This window comes from Camelus ferus, chromosome 7, assembly GCF_009834535.1.
Source record: "Camelus ferus isolate YT-003-E chromosome 7, BCGSAC_Cfer_1.0, whole genome shotgun sequence".
Classification (NCBI taxonomy): domain Eukaryota; kingdom Metazoa; phylum Chordata; class Mammalia; order Artiodactyla; family Camelidae; genus Camelus; species Camelus ferus.
In genome coordinates, this window is record NC_045702.1 from 52129271 (window position 1) to 52151597 (window position 22327).

The 22327-nt window shown below is 36.0% G+C and overlaps 1 protein-coding gene and 1 long non-coding RNA gene across 2 annotated transcripts in view; one reads left to right on the forward strand and one right to left on the reverse strand.

Moving 5' to 3' along the window:
- Positions 1–229: 229 nt before the first annotated feature.
- Positions 230–9773, reverse strand: LOC106729337. Its single transcript, XR_001365726.2, has 5 exons — positions 8158–9773; positions 7488–7558; positions 2482–2574; positions 1545–1827; positions 230–1421 (listed from the first exon to the last, which is right to left on the reverse strand). It is a non-coding gene; the product is annotated as an uncharacterized LOC106729337 (long non-coding RNA).
- A 214-nt stretch (positions 9774–9987) lies between these two features.
- MEOX2 (mesenchyme homeobox 2) overlaps positions 9988–22327 on the forward strand; it is a 65731-nt gene continuing 53391 nt past the window's right edge. Inside the window, exon 1 of the mRNA XM_006182613.3 lies at positions 9988–10771. Coding sequence (XP_006182675.1) covers positions 10258–10771 — 514 coding nt within the window. The 5' untranslated portion in view covers positions 9988–10257. The remainder of the gene's footprint in view (positions 10772–22327) is intronic.

Here is a 22327-nt window from a genome sequence, read left to right on the forward strand (position 1 = left end):
AAAGTACCATAGTGAAGCAGTGTTACATAGCTTTATGTAGCTTTTTCCTTAGAACTTAATAGTAAATAGTCCTTTTGGCCATACTGAAGAGTTTCTGTCATTCATCCAAATTTCTAGGTTTTATATGCTGAGAGGTTTTTAAAATCATATTTTGAAGCAAGTAGAAAAGTCAAGTGAAGTGTATGCAACATAAATGTCTGTTTGTTACACACAAAATGTTGAGATAAAGTTGTATTTATCGTTAGTACATCATTTATTCATTCAACAAACATTTATGGAATCTTGTCTTGTTAATTGGGGAAAAAGTAGAATGAATGAATATTTGTAAGTACTTTCAAAATTTCTTACAGGGACTTCTTTTTAGACAGAATAAGATCCTTAGGATAGATGATAATGAAAATTACAATAATGATAATAATATATATCATTTATATACACACACACTTATTAGCCTTGAATTGACTTGCTAGTGTATATTATTTCATTGTTAACATGAAACTATAGAAATAAAAATCTTTATTTAGAAATGAGGAAATTTAGACACTAAAAGTTAATTAACCTTGTCACAATCTAAGTGCTAGTAAGTGACAAATAGAAGACACAGCCCAAAATGTCATATTCATGTCTATGCAATGACCCATTACAGAATGGACAGTATTGATTGAAAATAAAATACAATATCTAACAGGGAATGAATGTAATTTACACATAGAGGTAAGTGCCCCAACACAGCTGCAGACACTTGAAGAGAGATTCCCCCAAAGAATCTGAATGACTCTCATTGTGTATGGACACAACTTTTGTTCTAATTTTAATGACAATTAGGAATGAACTGCTCTAGAGCAAAGAAACAAAGTGAAAACTACAAAAATCAAAAACAAAATAAAATAAAACTGAATCTGAGCTGAGCAGTTTATCAATTAAACTTTCTTTACAGTTAGAGTTGCAGTTACACTTTCCTGATCTGATATAGCAGCTAAATGGGTACTCAAGTCCGATGATAAAATGAAACTTACAGATCTAAGTGCTCTGCTGAGTATATTTACGGAGTATTTACCCTGTGCCAGACACTGTACTAGAAAAACATCAATGTAAGATTCCAGGAAGACTCAAGAAATATACTGTTAGTGATGTGAATTAGGCCCCTCAGGAACAAATTTGAAGTCTGCCAAAAGCCTGGTGTGGCAGAAACATTTACTGCTCACCAAATAGCCATGTGCTCCAGAATATATTCCAGACCCGTAGCAGGTATATCAGGCTTTGTTCTTGCTTTCAAGCTGTGAGTAAAAATGACATGTATCACCTCTGCATCAAAGTATATAAGACCAGGTGTGTGACCCTCCACTTCTGTCTTCCCCTGCTGTGGAGTTTTGTTTTGGAGGAACGTGCGGAGATGACTAATTCACAAGGTCAGCATCTGCCTGGAGAACCAACAATCTCGCATTAGAATCTGCGGGAATAAGAACTAAACTTTTGCTAAGGCAATAAGACATAGAGGTTAATTCACTGTGACAGCAGTGTCTAGTCCATCACAAATAATATACCTGGCCGTCCTCTTTGCAAGTTTCGTTGCTAAACAAACTCTTTCAAGCATATCAATAGTTAATTAACGACGATGCTCCCGATGCACAGAGGAGTAATTGAATGTCTTCAAATAGGATGTTTTGCCACTCCAGGAATTTCCTGTGTTTCCTTGAGATCTTGTTCTGGAGATTTCCAGGTGTGGTACCACATTGTGAAGCTCCTAATCACAGGGTCAAGAGGATCAACTTACAGAGAGATTTCAGGTCTTACATCATTTTGACAGATCTATATGTAATTTAGTACCTATTTGTGGAAGGGGAAAGTAAGAGAGTGAAAGTTAAATGACATCCTCAAGATCAGCACTGTCCAAGAGAAATGCTATGTAAGCCACATTTGTAATTTTAAATATTCTAGTAGCTACATTAAAAAAGGAAAAAGGAAGAAAATTAATTTTAATAATGTACTTTATTTAGGCCAGTGTATCCATCAAATAGCATTTTGACATGTATAAAATTTTATTAATTTCACAGTCTGAAAACTGATGTGCATTTTACTCTTAAAACATATCTTAATTTAGACTAGTCACATGTCAAATGCCCAGTAACCACATGAGGCTATATTTAACCGTGCAGCTCAAGATTTAACTTAAATTTATTCCACATTTATTAAGCTTATGTTAAGCACGGTACTAGGTACACTCACAACATTGTTGAATTTATTATAATATTCTTTTGAGTTAACAAATGAATATACTTGCAGGGTTAAAGTGACAGAGCTAAGATTTAAACCCAGTCTCCCTCCTGCCTCTGGAGATGGGACAATGCTCTAGGCAAGTGGATTACAATGGGGAGTCCTGTGTAATCCAAGTAATCTCCTTCCCATAAAGCAATGGCATTAGTGATGGAGAGAAAGATGAAGTTAATGAATATTAAAGAGGTATAGTTGAAACTACTCTACCTGAAGATTGATTGCATATGGACGGTGAGAATGGTGGGGCTTGTGGAGGATGAGTTCCTGTTTCTGACTTGAGAAACTGGATTGGCAATGATGCTGTTCAGAAAAAGACTGACATGAGACTTGTTAACTTGAAGTTGAGAATTAGCCATTTTTGATCACTGGAATTGCTAGTACAGTGCAAGGAACCTAACCTTTTTTGTTTAAGCCATGACTAGGTTATACTTGGTCACAAATGCCATATGATAATGATTTAACACCTGCTAACTATTTAAGAAAAACAGTTTCTGCATAACAGAACTACAAATAGATTGGCAAATCTCGAATATTATTATGGAAAGAGAAATACTAACAGCTAATTCAGTAACCTCAGATTTACAGCATAATACATTTACAAGCTCCTCTGGCTTCTTTATATCTTTTTAAAAGATACCCATTAGGCTTTGTCACTACACATGCAACAGTGGAGATTTTTGTGGAGTTTCATAATTGTGTGCTTATCTTTGGACCTGGAAGAACAATTCCAAGTGATGCCACCTGGGCCTGAGACATTTGACTTGGCAGGGTCTTGTCAGATGATAGTAGACCATGTACTTTGGAAAATCTGATCTTAATAATCCAAAGGGGCTTGGCTTTCTACTCCGATCAAATCACATTGTTAACTGCATAATGCGGGAAATAAGAGGTGACTAAGTACAAAACTTGGAGGAATCCAAGCATCTCAAAAGCAGTTGACAGGGACTACTGGCCCACAGATGGTAACTGCTTTGGGAAAAAAAAAATGTAACAGTTATCCTAAAAAGTCATAATTGAGCTATTTTTACTTTTCTATATTTATTATATCAGGGAAATATTCTTAAAGTCGTTTGCAATAAGTGGAGGTTTATTGTAGTTGATAATGCATCACATTTATTTAAATTGACTTTGAGTATGTCTTCATAGAAACGTTAACCTACTGTAACCAACACATGTAGTCATCTGAAATGAGTTATTTGCAGAAATGCCACTGTAGATCGCTACAGATACTGTAGGTTAGAGGAAGGAACTGCCGAGTTCCCCACTACTCATGCAGCTCACTTTCAAGATCAGTAGTTTACTGTATTTTATCATAGATCGTTCCAAGATTGTTTTGACATTTTTACTCATGGCTCTGTTTTCCTGTCCATTAGTTACTTATGCCCTCAAGAATTAGCCCTTGGAAGCATGGAATTAGACCAAGATGGTATCTACAATTCTGAGGTTATAAGGCAAGGGTCAAGCAAAATGAACTTGCCAGGTAGATGGAAATAATCTTTTGTAGCCACTCTGTGTTGAAGAGGTTTCAGTTAGTACTTATACACTCATGTAGTACAAAGAAAGCTTTACTTTGATCACAGGTCTCCTAGTTGGTAAAAAACAACTGTTAGCTGATGGTATGAGGAATTGCCTTATACTGGGCCCTTGTGCTTAGAGCTAATATTCCTTCTGAGTTCTGGTTAGTGTTTTATTCTGCTGAGATTCCCTAGTACTTTGAAATGCTCTAGAATACATTTAGCCCAATACTTTTTTTTTCTTTCAGCCAATGAAAAGTGTTCTATATCAGCTTATTCCCTTCCCATATACTGTTTACCCCAACTTAATAAAAATCATCCTTTAAAAATAAAGAAAATTTTGAAAAACAATTGACTACAATGACTTTCAGGTTACAGATTTGTAAGCCCAGAAGGCAATGATTATTCTGAACCTCAGACATACAGTAGCTTGCACATTTCTAGGCGTTGACCACATTGCTACCTAAGTTTCACATTACGCATGTGTGACTGCTTGAAACTTTCTCAAAACAGTATTTTGTTACTATTACTTTTATCAAAAATATAAATGCCATATATATATGTTTAAGCATAAACCTTTCTGATTACTTATTTTTAAAATTCCAATTAAACTAAAATATGTACCTGGGATCTTTTTACCGTCATTATAAGTGTATACGTGGTTTATGAGGTACAAATACAGAATCATTTTCCATATGTTTAAGCTTATCTTACTTCTCTGCCTCTTTCCTGCTAAATACTTCCCTCTGGTTTTCCCTTGACCTATTCTGTCCTTCTATCATCTTTCTAATTTCTTAAGTCAACTAAGACATAAGCAGATAGTTGTCATTTAGTCATTCTCATTCTGTTTTGAACCATTTTCATATGTCCATTACCTTGTATAAAAATACTCCCTGTCATTTCCCAAAATCTTTACAAATCTGAGCTGAATTGAAGTATTAACATTAAATTTTTAAAAGTATTTTGTTACAAGGTATCTTGTATTTGACCTTAACTTTACGTTTTGTTTGGTAAGCAAAAAGTTTTCCCTTTATTCCAGTAAACAAAAATGTTGACATCAAAGGCAACTGGTATTTCTTTGCTGAGTCTGAACTATGTAAAATTGGAGTATGCAAGTAAATATTTTAGGGGAGCTATACCAGTACAGCTAAAACACTAGAAGTTTTTCGTGATACAAGTCATAAACCCGGGCTCACAATGAAAGAGGCACTTTAAGAATAAAACATGTTACAAATTGATGAAGCATGAAAAATAAAAACACGTAAGAATAACCTACTATAGTGCCATAATTACAGTAGTCATGTTAACCTCGTCAAGTTGGAAAACTTAAAACAAAAAGCTAAGGTTTTTACCTACAATTCCCCTCTTTAGTTTCAACTGAATTTTTATTCTCCAAGATTTATTACTTGTTCTAAATTCAGTCCACTTAAACGTATAGCGTTGCTTTTTATGACATGGTAGAAATAAATGATTTTATTTTCCCTTAAATGGTAGATAGAAATTTAATGTTTATGAGTTTGATGGTATAGAATATATAACATATTATATAGCATTTCATTATGTAACTGTCTTGCATTAGTGTGCCTCTGCATCTTATAGTTAAATATGTAAAGGAGGCAGTTTTCAACTATAAAAATTTAAAATGCATACGTTATCAATAAAGATAACATGCAAGTTGAATGCAAATGAAAATGTAGCAGTGGAATGTAATTATTCCTCAAATGCAGCATTTTAAGGTAACTTTGTGGAATAATTCTGGATTTAAAACAGGTGGACAAAAGGAAGTTCAGTTAGAAATTTTTGAAATTTGAGAGGTGGTCGGTTCCTTCCTAATTTTAACACTCCCCACACAGACAAAAAAAAAGATAATTAAAATTTCATAAAATACCTGTGGAAACCAATTGGAATTCTGCAAAATTGCATTTATTTTGAATTTTTAATTAAATCTTATAAATTTAATACTATCAGTCGTAATCTATATTTTGTGCTAGTTTTCTGCATATTATCTGATACATGGGACTTGAAGAAAACCACCAATTTCTGGAATAAATCATAAATCTAAATGTAGGAAGAGATAAAAATTAGAAAAATGAAATATGTTGAATATTATTTTATCCTTTTCAGAAATAATGAATAAGTATTTCTTATAGTATATGTAGAAACAGAACACATTTTATGGTGAAAGAACCGATTGTTGTTAGGTAAAAATAAGTGACTTATTTTAAAAATCAGTAAAATACATATAATCACTAAATAACATGCAGTAGCAAAATTCTCTCTTAAATTTTGTGGTGCGTAATTCCTGGAGAAAGGCAATTCTTAAATTTTTAAAAATGGAGTGCATCATAAATCTCATAAATTACCATTGGCTGTTTAGCATATTTTAATATATTTTCAAAATTCTTTATTTCAGAATAACTAACTAAAGGACATAACTGTTATTTCTTGGAGAGATATAGCAGAAATAATATTTATATTCTCAACAAAACTTTCAGAGACAAATCCCAGTTTCAAGTTAATTTTCCATACTTCAATTCATATATCATGACTGTATGTTACCAAGGCAATTTTATGTAGCAGGTAAAATGCAAAATAGAACTTTATAATATCTGTAACTAAAGATCATATTTAATTTGAAGTATTTTTATTCCCATCATACTTATTGGCGCAGACATTCAGAAGAATGGCAGCTCTTAAAAGAATCATCATGATTCTTAAAATATAAACATAAAATTTTCAGATTGCTTAAGTTCTATTCCCCTTAAAATAAAAGATTCTTAAAAATACCTCTGCCTTTATTATTGAATATCATTTCATTAAGCAGAAGGAATAATAGATATACACATTTATCAAATGTGAAGAGCTTAGTGCATGTTTAAAATAGTTTTGATCATATTTCCAACTAAAGGTGAGCAGTTTACATTTTTCATACATTCAACCTCTTATAATGTGCTGCTTGATATCAAAATCTTGCATAAAATGTTATTAACTAAACATTTTTTCAGAGAAATTCAAGCATATTGTCAATATAGGATAAATATGCTATATATAGTTTTAAATGAATGCTATAGAAATTCTATAATAAATTTTGTAATTTTTACTATTCTCCATGATATAATTAGCCATTAGAGGTAAAAAGGTGTCTTTCAGCATTGAGTTTTATAGATGTAGACACTGATGTAGCTATTATAGGAATGCTAGGGATTTTTCCTGTTATCGTTGCATTTTTAAAAAATTCTCTATGGCCTCAAAAATAAATATTTTATATTATTCCAAATACTCTAAGAAGTGAAAATTTTGAAAAAAATGTAATATATATTTAGAAATTCACAGAAAATGAACCATATTTAATTCTAGAATGCATCAAGACCTTCTTTTTTACTTTTTTTTTCTTTGAATCACACTTTTTTTTTCCAAATAACAATTTCCTTATATAATGCTTTCTATTCAAAATCTGGACTTCATCATGTATACTGATGTATGTTTGGGGTCTTCATTTAAAAAGACCTTTCCTGCTAGCTTTGTTTCATTGTGTGCCTTTAAAAGAGACTCTTTTCTTTTTTAACCTTTTCTAATTTTTCTTTCGCAAGATTTCTGGCCCCACACTCAGCTGACTGACTGAGGCAGGTAGTAGAGAAATTTCTGGACATGTTGTTAACATCTAACACAATGAGTGAGGAAAAAAGCCAGCACAATCACCAGGCAGGTTCAAGGAGAAGTGGCAGCTCCTGGAGATGAGAACTTCTGTGTGTTTGCTAGTTGCTGGTTACCTGCAACACAATGGTTAAATTCAGCTCCATTCATTTCTCAATTGTGTTGCTCCCTCTAAACCGCTGTAGTGCAAATCGAAGGACCTTTATGGATTTTTTTTTTACTGATGTGTGCAAATCAAGTGTATCTTTAATTAATCTTGTCTGACATTTTCCTCAATATCTTTAGTAGACAGCGTTACATTATGTAAATATTTCTGGTGACTGTTCATGGAGGTGGCTGCCTAAATTTTTCTTTGGATAAAGTGTTTAATGCTTTCACCCAGAATCCATAGAGGAGCCACCCAAGTTTGTGAAGTTTAGTGTTGCTCTTTGTACTTCAACTTTTAATATCAGAGCACATATTGAAACCATAAACACAGTGAAAATTCAAAAAATATTCCGACGATATTAGAAGAATATATCCCCTCCTTTTTTTTCATCCTTAAAGAGCCAAGGGCGTGGGGAGTGGCAGGAAGAAACATTCTTAAGATCTAAGTCCTGGACGCCATCCTTCGAGTGCTTAAAACCCTTAGAAACGTGCAACGTGAAGAACACCCCCTTTCGAAGTCTAAAACAGTATTAGATTCCCAAAACATATCGGCAAAGAAAAGCCTTACCGTCAAACGCTTGCAGCAGGTTCCAGCTCAGACCCAGACTGAAAAGTTGAGCAGCTGGTGAACAAAAGTTTTAGCCTTTTTTTTTTTTTAAACGAAGTCTGCAAAACTAATTTCCCTTAAAATAGGGCTCAATTTCCGTTAAAGAAAGCAGCACTTAGAAATCTCAGAATTCCTGATCACCCCCACCCCATCCCACCTCTGAGCAATGGAAAACAGTTCGAAATTTCACACGGAGGTAGAGGTTTATTGCGAAGCCACTATTCTACAAGACCACTTAAGAGAAAAGGGAGATGGTCAAATTGGAACCTGAGGGACTGGGTTAGGGAAAAGGTTCTGCCTTGGTGACACTTCTCAAAGATTAATCAATACTTTTTTTTTCCTAATTCAAACCAGATGACTGGCCCACTTTGCTGTCCCCATTAATCCCATTAACAACTTCAAAGACCTGCTCCCCGTCCTCTGGACACCTGAGACAATGAAAATAATAGGGTGACAATGCTGGTGGCACATTTGGGGTCCCAGGCAGGATAGGTGAGCGCCGATATTCTCCTGATGTGACATGTCCCAGGCAGGGCTGAACTGTTCCTGCACCTCATTACTGGCAGCCGGTGTGCTTGCCTTGTGTAAACGATTTGGCCCCCAGCAGACAGTGTCGCCCCTCAACCATGTGGCAGTATCAAAGCCCAGCCATCGCTCGCATTAATTCACTGGTGGCAAGTTTTCTCACTCATTTTCTAGAATTTCAGATTGTAACCGAGGAGACCCGAGGCACCAGGCTTAGTAAACTTTGAGGGATACCCAAGTGTTGTTTCTCAGAAAACGGAACCATGGCAGGGTTGGGGGAAGGGGTGCGATTTGCCGGTTTAATTTCGAGCAAAAGAGAGGGTGGATTTCTGAAGGGAAACGAGGAGACATGGGCTGGCTCCTGTGAGGAAAGACTGGAAATGTGCATGCAATATACACATCTCATGTGACCGGGACGAAATCGCTTCGAAATATTCCCGACCCAGGGAAAGTTCTTCTTGGTGGACAAGTGGCTAGGAAATGGAGTGAGACTAGGAAAGCGGAGGGAAGGACGTTTGCGGAAAGCGGGGAAGAGACCCCACCTGGCACCGCAGGTGAGGATGTCAAGGTCTGGACATCAGGAACTGTCACCGCTCCGTGCTTTCTTCCACCCCACCAGGTCTCGCTCCTTGCTGCACGGCACGGAGAATGGCCTTTTCTTGCCCGCAGGGCACTTCCCTGCAACCTCAGATCTGGCGTCCGAGCCCAGTAACAACCCACCCACAGACACCGGCTGTAAAAAGCCAGGAGCGCCACTGTGCCCAGGGCACGAGTTGATGTGAAGTTTGAAAAACTTGAATTAGTGCGCTCCAAACAGGCTCTTTTTCCTTAATCTTACTGCTTCCTTCCTGCCCCTCCAGAACTAGGCACACTCCTAGATTTCCTGCAGGTGACAGTGCCCAGGTGGCACTGACAAGACACCTTTCCTAAGAGAAGTGGGCAGGTAGGACACTGGGTGCGGGGTTGGGACTATCGGGGCCGCTCCTGAACCGACCCAGCAGGAAGGGGAGCTGCTGCCGGCCGGGGCTCGGGCTTAGGCGCCGGGCGCGCCGCTTGCAGTCTTGGCGGCGGGCAGGGGTGGGCGGGCGTGGACACTCTGCGCGCGTCCAGCAAGCGATAGGAAATGGAACTGGGAGCGCATGGCGCGGACTGAGCGGGAGTTTTGGAGGGAGTTTGCATGTGGTCAGCACTGGGCTCCTAAGCCAGCCCCCAGCTCACATTACACTCTATTTATAACCTCTCAGAGCCGTTTCCCCCTGAAAGCAGTTCTTTGGGACCACCTTCTTTTGGCTTCAACCTCTCCACTCTTGACATCTGAGTAGTTCGGAGGGAAGCTCCTCCAGGTCCGAGTGGTTTATATGTAAAGGAGACTGGCCGCTAGGGCTCAGGACCGGGATTATCCGAGCTCTGCAGAAACGCGGGCGACTATTGATTTGGGAGGGGGAAAAGCCACACGGTTTCCAGTGAAAAGTGACAGAGTGTGGTGGCGTTTGGAACCGTCGTGGTCTTCTGCCTGGAACCCGAGACTTGCATGCTATGGAACACCCGCTCTTTGGCTGCCTGCGCAGCCCTCACGCCACCGCGCAAGGCTTGCACCCGTTCTCCCAATCCTCTCTCGCCCTCCATGGAAGATCTGACCATATGTCCTACCCCGAGCTCTCCACTTCTTCCTCGTCTTGCATAATCGCGGGATACCCCAACGAGGAGGGCATGTTTGCCAGCCAGCATCACAGGGGGCACCATCACCACCACCACCATCACCACCACCACCACCAGCAGCAGCAGCACCAAGCTCTGCAAACCAACTGGCACCTTCCGCAGATGTCCTCCCCCCCGAGTGCGGCTCGGCACAGCCTCTGCCTCCAGCCAGACTCGGGAGGGCCCCCGGAGCTGGGAAGCAGCCCGCCGGTCCTGTGTTCCAACTCTTCCAGCTTGGGCTCCAGCACCCCGACCGGGGCCGCGTGCCCGCCAGGGGACTACGGCCGCCAGGCGCTGTCACCCGCGGAGGCGGAGAAGAGAAGTGGCAGCAAGAGGAAAAGCGATAGCTCAGGTAAGGGCGCGCCGGGCACCCTCGGCGAAAGGGGGCGGAGAGATGACAGGGAAGATACTCGCATTAGAGTGAGGCGGCAGGGAACATGGTATGGTCTTTTCCTCTCTGGCTCCCCGCCGCCAAATTCGGCAAGGCTGCTTTGGTCCTATTATTTGGGGGCACGTGTTTCTCCGAGGGCAACACTGCAGCCAACTGCACTGTGCTCTCCAAGATTCAAACTAGTTTACCAGAGGGTTGAGAAAAAAAGGCAAGTGACAAGTATGTGAAATCGATTGAGAAGCGTGACTTTCCATCTGAGCGATGGGGAGGAGAGTGCACCCTGGGATGCAGCGTCCGCTGGGCGGGCATGCGGGTGCCGTTCCTTGACTTTTCCTTTGCAAGTTCCCGACTCAGTGGCTCGATTTTTCCCATCGTTAACTGGATTTCCAAATTATTGCACAATATTTGGAACTTGCAATGGAACTTGGCAGAGCATATGAGAAAAAGTTTTAGGTTTTTTTTTTTTTAATTCTGATTTCAGACTTCTTTAAATAGGACTTTATTCCAAATGGTAAAAATTTCCCTTTCTTGGGGAAGAAGACAAATTCAGGATTTCAGAGGATTTTAAGGAATGTCAGAGAATTGTAACTAGATATATGCTCAAACCCTTGAAGAAAGACGATTCTTAATAGTGCATTCATGTGATGCTAATCTAAAGAGAGAATTTAAGTTTCGAAAGTGGAAAGTAAAATTATCCTCCATTTGAGTATTATCAGAAACAAGTGGGAAACAAACAACCCGGGTATCGCTGGTACGCGAGGGTGCGCGCAGAAGGCGCTTATCTCCGTGGGTAAACGAGCCGCCACGCAAAAAGGGAAGCTTGCTGAACGCGGATGCTTGAAATTTAGCGCAGGCTGCCAACTAAATTTTAGCAATCCAGAGAAACTAAAGTTTTGCAGGGAACTCCTCAAAGCCCTTACCTATGTGTATCCTTATGGAATTGTTAAAAGATGCTTTACATTTAAGGAGGTTGTGAGTTTTCTTCTGTAGCAATAGCGGAACCTGTGTTCCATCTTTTTGAAAGAGCTGTCGTTTGTTTAATATTTACATATTTTCTTCCTTTGTAGAATTGGTTTAACAGTCCTGGAAGATAATTCTAGATATTAGTTTGAAAGATTGGAAAATGTTTATCCTTTAAAATGCTTTAGGTAAAATCCCACATGAATGACATTGATTGAGCCGCATATTTCATGTTCTTTTGCAGCAATGGTGTCAGTTATTCGCCAGCAGTAGTATAGGATGGATTCTCCTATCACAAACTTAAAATCTAACTTTTACTTTCCAAGGTCAGGGGTGAACTTCTGATGCCCCATCACAAATTAGTTTATATCCAAGAAAGTTAGCAGTATCACTCATTTTTAATGATTTTTACTAGCTGTAAGTAAAACTCTCTTTCAGAGTGTTACAAAGTTAATCATAGCAAGAAAGTTTCCATCTTCATTAGGAAAAAATATCAGTTTTAGAATGCAGTGGTCATTTTATAGAATCAGCATTTGATAGTGTAACTTTTCTGGAATAAGATCTGTGTTCAGGTTGGTCAGCAGCACTTTTGCAATTACTAGAAACTTACTGTTCATTTTACTTTCGGCGGTGTGAAGCCTATGTCATGGATTGTTCCTTATTCTTCCTCAGCTGAATCAATGCACCCAAGTTTCGGAGGGCAAATTGAATTTTCGTATAGGCACGTTACTTTGGTTAAGTAGAAATGAGAAAAATGGGATCTCAGAACTGGTTCCCTTCAATTATTTTAATAACAACTTTCTTAGAAAATTCCTTATGTTAATAGTGCCACCCTCCTTTGGTGGGAAATAACCATACAACAAAATAAGTTTATTTTTACTTGTTGAAGATGATAATTAAAGTGATGGGAAAACAAACAAAAGTTTTCTTCAACTACATAATGTATTAACAGATTACATCTTGACTGGGAAATACAATTAGTCATCACCAAGGGTGGAATCACTGGGGAGATAGAATGAACATTTTCTTTGATGGGATATTTTGAAAGAACTTTTGACTATCTAAAAGGAAATATCACGATAGTTTCTGATTAAATATAAGTATATTATTTGAAAATAAATTTTAATTTGCCAAATTCAGTATTTTGGTTAATTTATATTTGTTAGATTTTAGGGTAGATTTAAATTCAAGGTATCTTTTTCCTGTGATGATGTTGCATTTGGCCTTCCATAATTTATGTTCACAGCTACTTCATTTGATAATATTATAAGGGCATCTTGATCCAGCAGAAACTAAAGCAATGAAGAAAATCACCATAATTCTGATACATTGTTAACTCATATATTAACCATTACTTATAGCAGAGTTTTAATGTTACAATATTTTCAAAAAATAAATTAATTTCTAAACTTTTGAAATTTTAAAATTGTATTTGACGAAACCCACATCATACATTGTAGAGACCATTCATATTTTGTTATGCAGTTTATAATTACTATGTATTTCTTGTATTTCTAGTTGAGAGTAAATGTAGTACATAAATCCAAGTCACAGTCAGAACCAAAATTCTCTATCCTTGCGTCTCATACCCAGATTGTATGTATATGTGTATGTATGTACCACTGTGTGAAATTATGATGGAATTTTAAGCTCTGGAAAATACTGAAAACAACCCAAATTTTTATCCATGGTAATGATGCTGAAACTACAATATGTAACAAATTCCAGTGTGCATTTACATGCATTCCCCTTCCCAAACACACATGAACACATGCATGTACAAACTCAAGAAGCTTAAGGATCTAGAAACAAATATTTATGGACTTGACACTTCCACTGTAGTTTACTGACAATCAGAAACAACAAAGTTTAATAGAAAATCACACTATTTTTTATATGTGTTAAACATATTTCCAACTTGGAACCTGCTATGCTTTCCAGCATTATTAGCAAAGCCAACATCTGCCACACCTTCAAAGGAGCTCTTAAATATCAAAACTTTACAACTGCACTTAAAACAATCTATACAAAACAGGTGATTCTGAAAAAAAAGTCTATAAATAGTGTGAATTACTTGGCTTTGGTTACCTTTGATTGTTTGCCAAGCAGTGTAGTAATAGGTATAAACTGCCTACTTTCAGTTAGTATAGCCAAATAGATTAATGAATCTAACTTTAGTTTTTATGCAGGTAATATACAGTATAAGTATGTAAGTATTTCCTATTTAATTAATGAGATGAATATAAGCATATATTCAAAATTATATAAAAAAGAAAGGGAGTGATTTGGGAGTGTGGATTTTACAAGATTTTGAATCACATTATATTCTTGTAAAATTGTAAATATTATAGCTACAAGATCATGAAGTATCTGTTGTCAGATAATGTCTGTCTATATGCCTGGCTCTGCAGAATGGCAAGCAAGTATTACGTTAATAAGCTGGAAATTAAATACAGAGTAATATCTTCCCCACTCTAAGTCTAGTATTATATTACACTTTTTTCTAGATATTTCAATCTTCATTTTTTCTGAAAGAAAAGAAGTACTTTATTATTCATCTCTGTGTTACTGGATCATGGCTTTTCAGCACTTGGTTTAGAATTTAAAATACAGTCTATTGGATCTGGATAATTATAGGAGAATATTGAGCAAATTAAATGGCTCAAATCTGTGGAATAAAAAAAGTACCATTTTCAGTCTTTTACTTGGAGTGGTAGATTAATTTTAGCTGTGAACGTTTTTAAATGATGACCTGACATACAAAAATTTTTAAGTACTGTTGACCTATATGAGTGTTCTCAAATGATTACACTCAAAAGTCAAGAGCAGCAGTTCCTTTAGAATTAAGGTGCTTTATTGGTTGAAAGTCAGCAATGGATGGAAAGAAGAAAGCAAATAAATATTGGAAGAGTTTCTAGTTCTCTGTAAATATCTTTATTTATAGTTGGTTTGAAAAAGAAAAATATTAAATGCAAGACATGGCACTGCTAAAACTTTCATTTGGGTTTGAAACCCTGTACCAACTATTTTAAATTTTAATTTTTGTTTAAGGTAATTATCAATGGAAACCATTATGTTGGCGCACTGTAAGCTGATCCCCACTAATAAACTAAAAAAATGTTTTAAACATTACCTTGTTTTTCCTCTGTGTTTGGAAACCTAGACCCTTCATCACAGTGTTTATAATAACTTATAGTATTTATTATAAGATGTAAAAAGTCTAAGAAATTAATTTTAAACAAAAGTAAAATAGCAAAAGGGGCAACCCCTTCTCTTAGATTCACAAAATTTGGGAGACTAATTTTATATTTAGTAGAAGAATTAACTTTTTTTTTAGAAATAACCTGTGGGTGAATTAATAGCTGAATCATGTTTTTAAAAACCCCCACATGTAAATCTATTACATGTATTTGGCCTGGTAATGGTGCCAGTTTTATTCATTTACTATGTTAAAATATATATATGGTGGGCAGTTTTATTAATTTACTGTATTAAAAATGGCAGTCAGAAACAAAACAAAAATGTGAGGGCTTTTTTAGATTTTCATTTCAAATGAGAAAAACCAGTCTGATTCAATAATATATTTTAGTTTTAGGCTGTGTTCACTTCAGTAATTTATTTTTAAAATATCAGAGCATGTTTTTCCCCCAAGCATTGCTGTAATTATCACAAACATTAGTGAGTGATAAATGATGAGTGACAAAATATTATAAAATAAAATAGACACAGGAATTCCTTAATTAATATTTCTTGAGTTAATAGTTGCAGATGATTTATTTCTCAATTTTTTTTTGTATTTTTGCCTCTTTTTTTAATGATAAAAATTTTTGTGGGGAAAATATATTAGCACATGAAGTAAGACTATCAGGAGTAGAATTTTCCCCCCTTGACCGTAATCAAAAAATAAGAAAGATTAATTATTGAGTGGCCAGGTAAATTACATTCCCTGAGTTATTGTATTGGTGACTGATTCCAATGGTTACAATAAAAAGAAGATAAAACACAAGGACTGAAGTCCACAAATTAGGAATTATTTTAGATATGATGTATTTCCTATTTAACATAGTTAAACAGCAAAACACATTTCATTGTCACAGCTTGTTTCTGTTAAGTGTTTTAGTCAGTAATATGGTTTAGTTATCAATAATAAGCTTTTTGTAAAGGTTGTAAAGAAAATCAAATACAAACTTTTTTTCCTATTTTTGTTATGATACTTTTATGATTATTTCTTGAAATAGCTGTATCAAACTGAAACCCCCAAGGAGAGATGGAGTAACACAATAAAGAAGAATTAGTTGCAACACTCTCTCATTCTCTACACTGCTGCTAAATGATAGTTATTAGTGAGGTTCAAAATGCAACTGGATAAAACTTTGCAGGATATTCTATTGCTCTTATGGAGTAAAACTTAACAATGGTAAAGTTCATTTTAGGTCTCATCCTTTAGTTTGCATTACCTGTGTTGATGCAAAATTAATTTAAATCAGGTGCCCTTTTCTCTAATGATTTTCCACTTACGTTATAAAATTGTAAGGAATTTATTTTCCCTTTAAAAAAACGTTTAGCATTTTATGATACAAAATAATCAAGAAACACACTTGTATAAATTTCAGATGTTTTCATATTTCAGAGTAAATGTTTCTATTTAAAACCTTTTGAAATATTTCTTTCTAAATTAACTGAAAATTACTTGGTAAAAATATACGTTCATATGTGATTGAATGTGTCAGCTATTAATTTTCCTCTATATTTGGAATTTTAAATATACAATTAAAATTGTCCCCTTATTCATGGATCCTTCTTTTATAATGTCACATTTCCACAGCAATATAATATTTCTGAATTTATACGTTAACTATCTGTAAATTTGGTACTGTGTATTGGCATACTGATTTTCATAGGGCTTTGAAATTATTTTATGATATGCTATTTGATCTCTTCCATGCGCATACAAACAAGAAAAATCAAGTAAAATCGGTATTAATATGTATACATTTTTAGAAAGGGTTTGAGGAAAATTCTTTCAAAAACAATCACTTTGCCTCTCTATACTATACAGATTTAAAATTAATAAAATCTTTAACTTATATGATATTATTGCTGTTCTAGTTTTCAAAATTATCATTTCCATAAAAGTTTAATCATTCTAAAATACTTGTGTATTTTGGTGACTTAATTCTTACATCCTTGGAGTTTTTATTTACTGCAAGTATAGCATAAGTTTACTGGGTAATAATGCGTAGTAGTGAAAACGTTAAGGTTTTGTTTAAAGATTTAAATTCAGAAGTTTGTTGCTCTTCGAAATTTCATAGAATCGATTTGATTAGAATATTGCAAGTGTATTTAAATATCCTATTGTTTGTTTTCATAAGCTTTCTTTTAAAGATGTTGTGTGTATGTTTCTTGAAGCTTGGATAAGCTATACTAGTTGAGATTATGAATATAAGGTGTTTATTTTTTATAGTTTTTATTTTCTACTTTATTTTAGTTGAAAGATTAATGATATAAAAATGGGAGGGTGCTCAATTAACTAGGTTATGGCAGCTGTACTTAAAGCACACTTTAATCTATTCATATAATATAAAGATAGAGACACACTAATAGATAGAATTTCAAATTTAATTTTTTTTCCCCATGTGTAGCCTCAGTGGTGATAATTGTGAGTGCTAGGTGGGAGTGCCTGGCCTGACTGGATGAAAGCTGTGGGATGTTTGGGTTTGGGGAAGGGCTGTAAACATATTCCAGAGCAATAAAGTGGAGCCTGGGAGTGACTGGACCACAGGCAGGTCCAGCAGGACCTTATCTTTCCAAATTTAATTTCTTGATAACAGATCATCTGACCGTATTAAAGACCATAATACAATGTTAAATGTTCCAGTTACAAAATAAAATATTAGGTTTAAAGCATATACAGCTGTGTGGAGAGTCCAACAGGCTGAAGTTGGTAATCAATGATAGTCATAAAGTCCAGTCTGCCAACTCCCTGCAGTTTTTGTTTTCTTTTGTTTTTCTCTTTCTCTAGCTCATTATTTTGCATACACTTCAAGAGATTTTCATAAAGCTATCAAAAAAATTCTCAGTTATCTTACATGACTGTGGGCAAGAAAATAATTAAGATGAAGTCATCTCCCTCTCAGCTCTGTGGAAACCTCGAGGAGGGTCCAGCTTGGGTTGGTAGATGCCAGTAGAATTATAAATGCCGGGAATTTTGCTCTTTGAAAATATGGCCTTAAAGCTTTGCCAGAAATGACACCCAAATAAAAACTTACTTTTGCAAATGAGAGTTATTTGCAAGTGTAGTGGTGAAATGTATTCAGTGTCTGTAGAGGCAGCTTCTTACAACTGTCTGGACTGCACAGAAAGGTTTTGGATAACCATTCTTAGCCTCCTGAAAAACTAGCGAGCTAAACTGAGGCAACTTCTTATTAGTTGGGAAGGAAAAGCATAAAATTGGTAGTGACTCTTATCAAATAAACAATGAGTACCAAGTAAATTTCACAAGTGATTGATTTTATTTTGATAGTTAAAACATGTAGTTCAGGAAAATTAGAACTGTGCCCTCAAAAACTTAGTGGTAGCTAAATTGATAAAATGTCACTTAGATCTTGTAGGATTCCAGTACTCTCACCAATGAGTTTCACATTTTGAGAACCCTCTAAAGAGAACTTTACTCCCAATTGGGTAGATGGAATTAAGTGATATCTCTCTTACTTAATATTTTTCAAAAGTAAAATGAGTTTTCAGTATGTTTAGTGCCTTTAACAAGAAAAATCTCCCCTACAGGCCATGTTTACTTTGGATTTTTTTCCTCTCATTTGAAGTATAAGAGGGCCTGGATACATTAAACTAGACAGCATCTAGATGTAAATGAGTAAGAAAGCTGAAATGACAGGAAACCTGGAGGCTAGGCCTCCAAATTTGGGTCCTGCTGCTGCCGCCTCCGGCTTCAGGATTATCATCTTCTGAATGTCTGCCTTCAAAATTCAGAGAATTATAGATGCCATTTCTTCCAGAACTATTCTTTGTTCCTAGAAGTGGAGCTTCACCAGACTTTTTTCTTGGATACTCTGATGTTTGGGTAAATTAAAAGAAATAGCAACACTTTTTTTATTGTTGCATTTTTTTGCCAATAGTTGATAAATCACAAAGGATTTAATCTTATTTCTTAGTCATCCTATCAGACAAGGAAAAAGTGGCATGGTCAAAGGGATCACTAAAGAGAGGCTGATGTTGACTATTTGATGGTAGACAGTACGTAGGAAAGCAACAAGAAATGGGGAATCACTCAGGGTCTACCCCAAATTGGAAGAGATTAGCCCCTCTAAACCTGAGGGGGCAAATGGAGGGAGCTTTTACAAAAATCCAGAATCCAGTGAGAGCAGCAGGACAGAAGCCTTCCAGCAAAGTTGGGACCTCCTGGGGAGGATTGCAGCTGCTCTCAGATACCATCCAGTAGTCTGTCTTCATGCCTTCCAGTCTCCTTCTGTTGCATCCCATTGGCCAAATGTAATCAGAAGACAGAGGCAGATCACATGGGTCTTGGTGGATAAAAGCCATAGAAGTCAACCTAAAGGAATGCAGGCCACAGAAGAGAAATATCCAGAGTTGATCTGGGAGAACATAGTGGATCCTTCTGTCTCTTACTAATGAGATTTAACTTCTCTGTATACTGTAGTTTCCTAAAAATTAAAGTGAGTCAGTAAACATAAAGTACTTAGAACAATGTCTGGCTCAGTAAGTATTCACTGCTCCTTTTATCATCTATCAGTGTAAGTGCTGTTATGTTGTGGGTCTACACCATCTGAAAACAATCTGTCTTATTTGCCTGCTTATTCATATTTTGCTACTAACATTGCTGTAGAAAATGTTACTTGCCTGAAAGATTGCTGTTTAAAATAATCTGCAACTGTCCCTAGAATTGTAAGTTACGGATCATTTTCCTGACACGTAGGGTGACTTCTAGACCAAGTTGTGTAAGAGACTCAAATTGCTTTCACTTAATCACTCTTAAGATTCCCATTTCATTGCCTCTTTTGCTTGGGCTTCTCCTAACCTTTCTCAGGTGTCTCTTACCACTTCTCCATCAAGCACCTGTTTTTAAGAGGAATGTACAGAGGGTTATTTAGTCAAGAGAGAACAGAACTTAAATGAAAACGTTTTAAATATGACCTTGAAATTTCAGTTCTCTGTTGCTGCTGTTAACTAAAAGGACAGACATGACATTTTTCTGCTGCGTTATAAAGTTCATTGCAAGGCAAATTTACAGATTATAGCCGTTGGTTATTTTGGGGGTTCCATTTGGAGACCCTCATGAGTGGCAAATATGCAAATACCACAGAAAAAATTGAAAATGTATTATATCCCACATAAAATGCACAACAGTTTTATGATGTTGATGAGTTCTTTTTCAAAGAAAATAGTTATTTATTTATATTTAAAAAATTCCTGAGAATTAATGCTTAGGTTGAGGCAACAGAGAACAAAATTCACTCAAGTTCCAAGTCCTGGGTGATTGGCTACTTTCATTCTATTCCACTTACTCACCTCTCCTATGTCCACAGTTTAACGTGGGGAATTCAGAAATATATTTCAGAGAAATTTTTAATTATTATATGTAATGATCTGTGGCAGTTGCTTTTGAATAAACAGTAGAATCAAGTACTGTATTGTAATTCTAAATGTTGAGAGCTCTTTCGAAGCTCTTTCTTAGATTGACAGCAGTTTAATCCCTACAATGAGAATTTCAAAGGACTAGAGACTGCTCTGCCAGACAATGTGAGAGCCAGGAGGTATTAGGGAGAGAGATGCAGGAAGGAAAACAAAACATTAAGTGATTAGGACTACACAGCAGTGACAAGAAAGGGCCAATTGCATCAACTATTTCGTTTCTCTCGGGTTTTAGCGTAGGCTTGATTTGTCAGTTTTCTTAGTGATTTGTAACCTGTAATGTTTCAGCAGATCATTAGAATCAGAATTATCAAGACGAGAAGAGACCCAAGGCATCACCCAGTTCAGTGAATGTATTTTCTAGATGAAAGAATGTACCCAGAGAAGTTAAGTAATGTCTGTCCGTTCAGCCAAGTAGTGGCAGCTGAACTTCCATATCCTGACTTCTGCCTAATGCCCTTAAAAGGAAAATCTCATAACATTTTGAAACCTTAAGTTTTTAGTTCTCCCAGTAAAAATAAATTTCAGCATCATTTAAAATGTTGGCTACTACCTTTGAGTGAATAAAATGGAGTTTGACAAAATACTTTGCCTGAGTGTAAACTACCTCTCTCTGAATCTGAATTTAAGGTTACTTCAGTCATTTTTCATTCTTGTTTTATGGATATGAACACTGTTAGTCTTTATTAGCTTTAATTTTCTGGTTATGTGGTTCTTGCTGTAGGTTACCATTGTGCCTAAATATTTTTGATACCTCCTACAATAAACCATCGCATTTTATAGTTTAATATCTGGTAATGTGCAGATGGACTTTGTTATGTTATATCTATATGTAATAGATGTTTATGTAAATGGAATTGTATTTTGGGTAGTCACTTGTGAATTGAAGAATCTGTTTCCTATTTTTAAATGTTTTATGTAATACCAGTATATTTTGTTGAATTGGGCGTTACCTGTGATATATTTGTCTTTTATTCAGAGTAATAAATAGCTGTAAGAAGATACCAAGCGACTTTCCCTTGTCTCAAGTCGTTAACTTTAACTTCGTTTGTAAATAAGTATTGAACTTAATTTTTAATTGAATGCAGTCTTTTTGCCCAGAAGATACTAAAAAATGTTCACGATTGGCCTTTTTTTGCCTTTTCTAATCAAACGAGTCTTCCTTGTTTATCCTCCTGTTCCACCATCTTCCCCACAATCTGTAAACACCAAGCCCATCTGCTCTTCCGCAGTACAATGAACCATGTAACTTCTGGAACACTCTTAACACTGACCTCCCGTAGTATTTTCAGATCCGTAGTTTTTACTAGACGCTCAAAACACAGAATTAAACTTCAAATACATGGTTGGTTCTTGCAATTTTTTTTTTGTCTAAACATAACTCCATTTCCAAAATAGTAAAATATAATTCCTCTTTTACAAAGTTAATTTTAATTTGCCTTCAGAATCCCTTCACATCAGTGGCCTCAATTGTTGATTTCTCCTTTTCCACTAGACTTAAATTCAAAACTCAGTCATGCTGCTTTTTCCTACATAGTTTGGCCCAAATCCATTCTATTGCACATCATTCTATATTTTTTTCCTATTCTTACTTTGATGTCTCTTGCACTTAATTTAGTTTTCTCCCCAGGACTTGTGATGTAGCTCTCCCTTCTGAATATCTTTACCTCAGTTCACTTTTCTCTGATGGAATCTTATATTCAATATTTAATATTTTGGTTTTGTCATTCCCCTTCTTGGAATTCTACATTAAACTGAAATTATTCCACGCTTACAATATGATTGTTTAGTTATAGACTTTGATGCGTATGACACATGGAGAGGCTAATGTCCATCAATGATGTACTACTAGATTTTACTTGTACTGCTTCTTGTGTGCAATTAAATTTT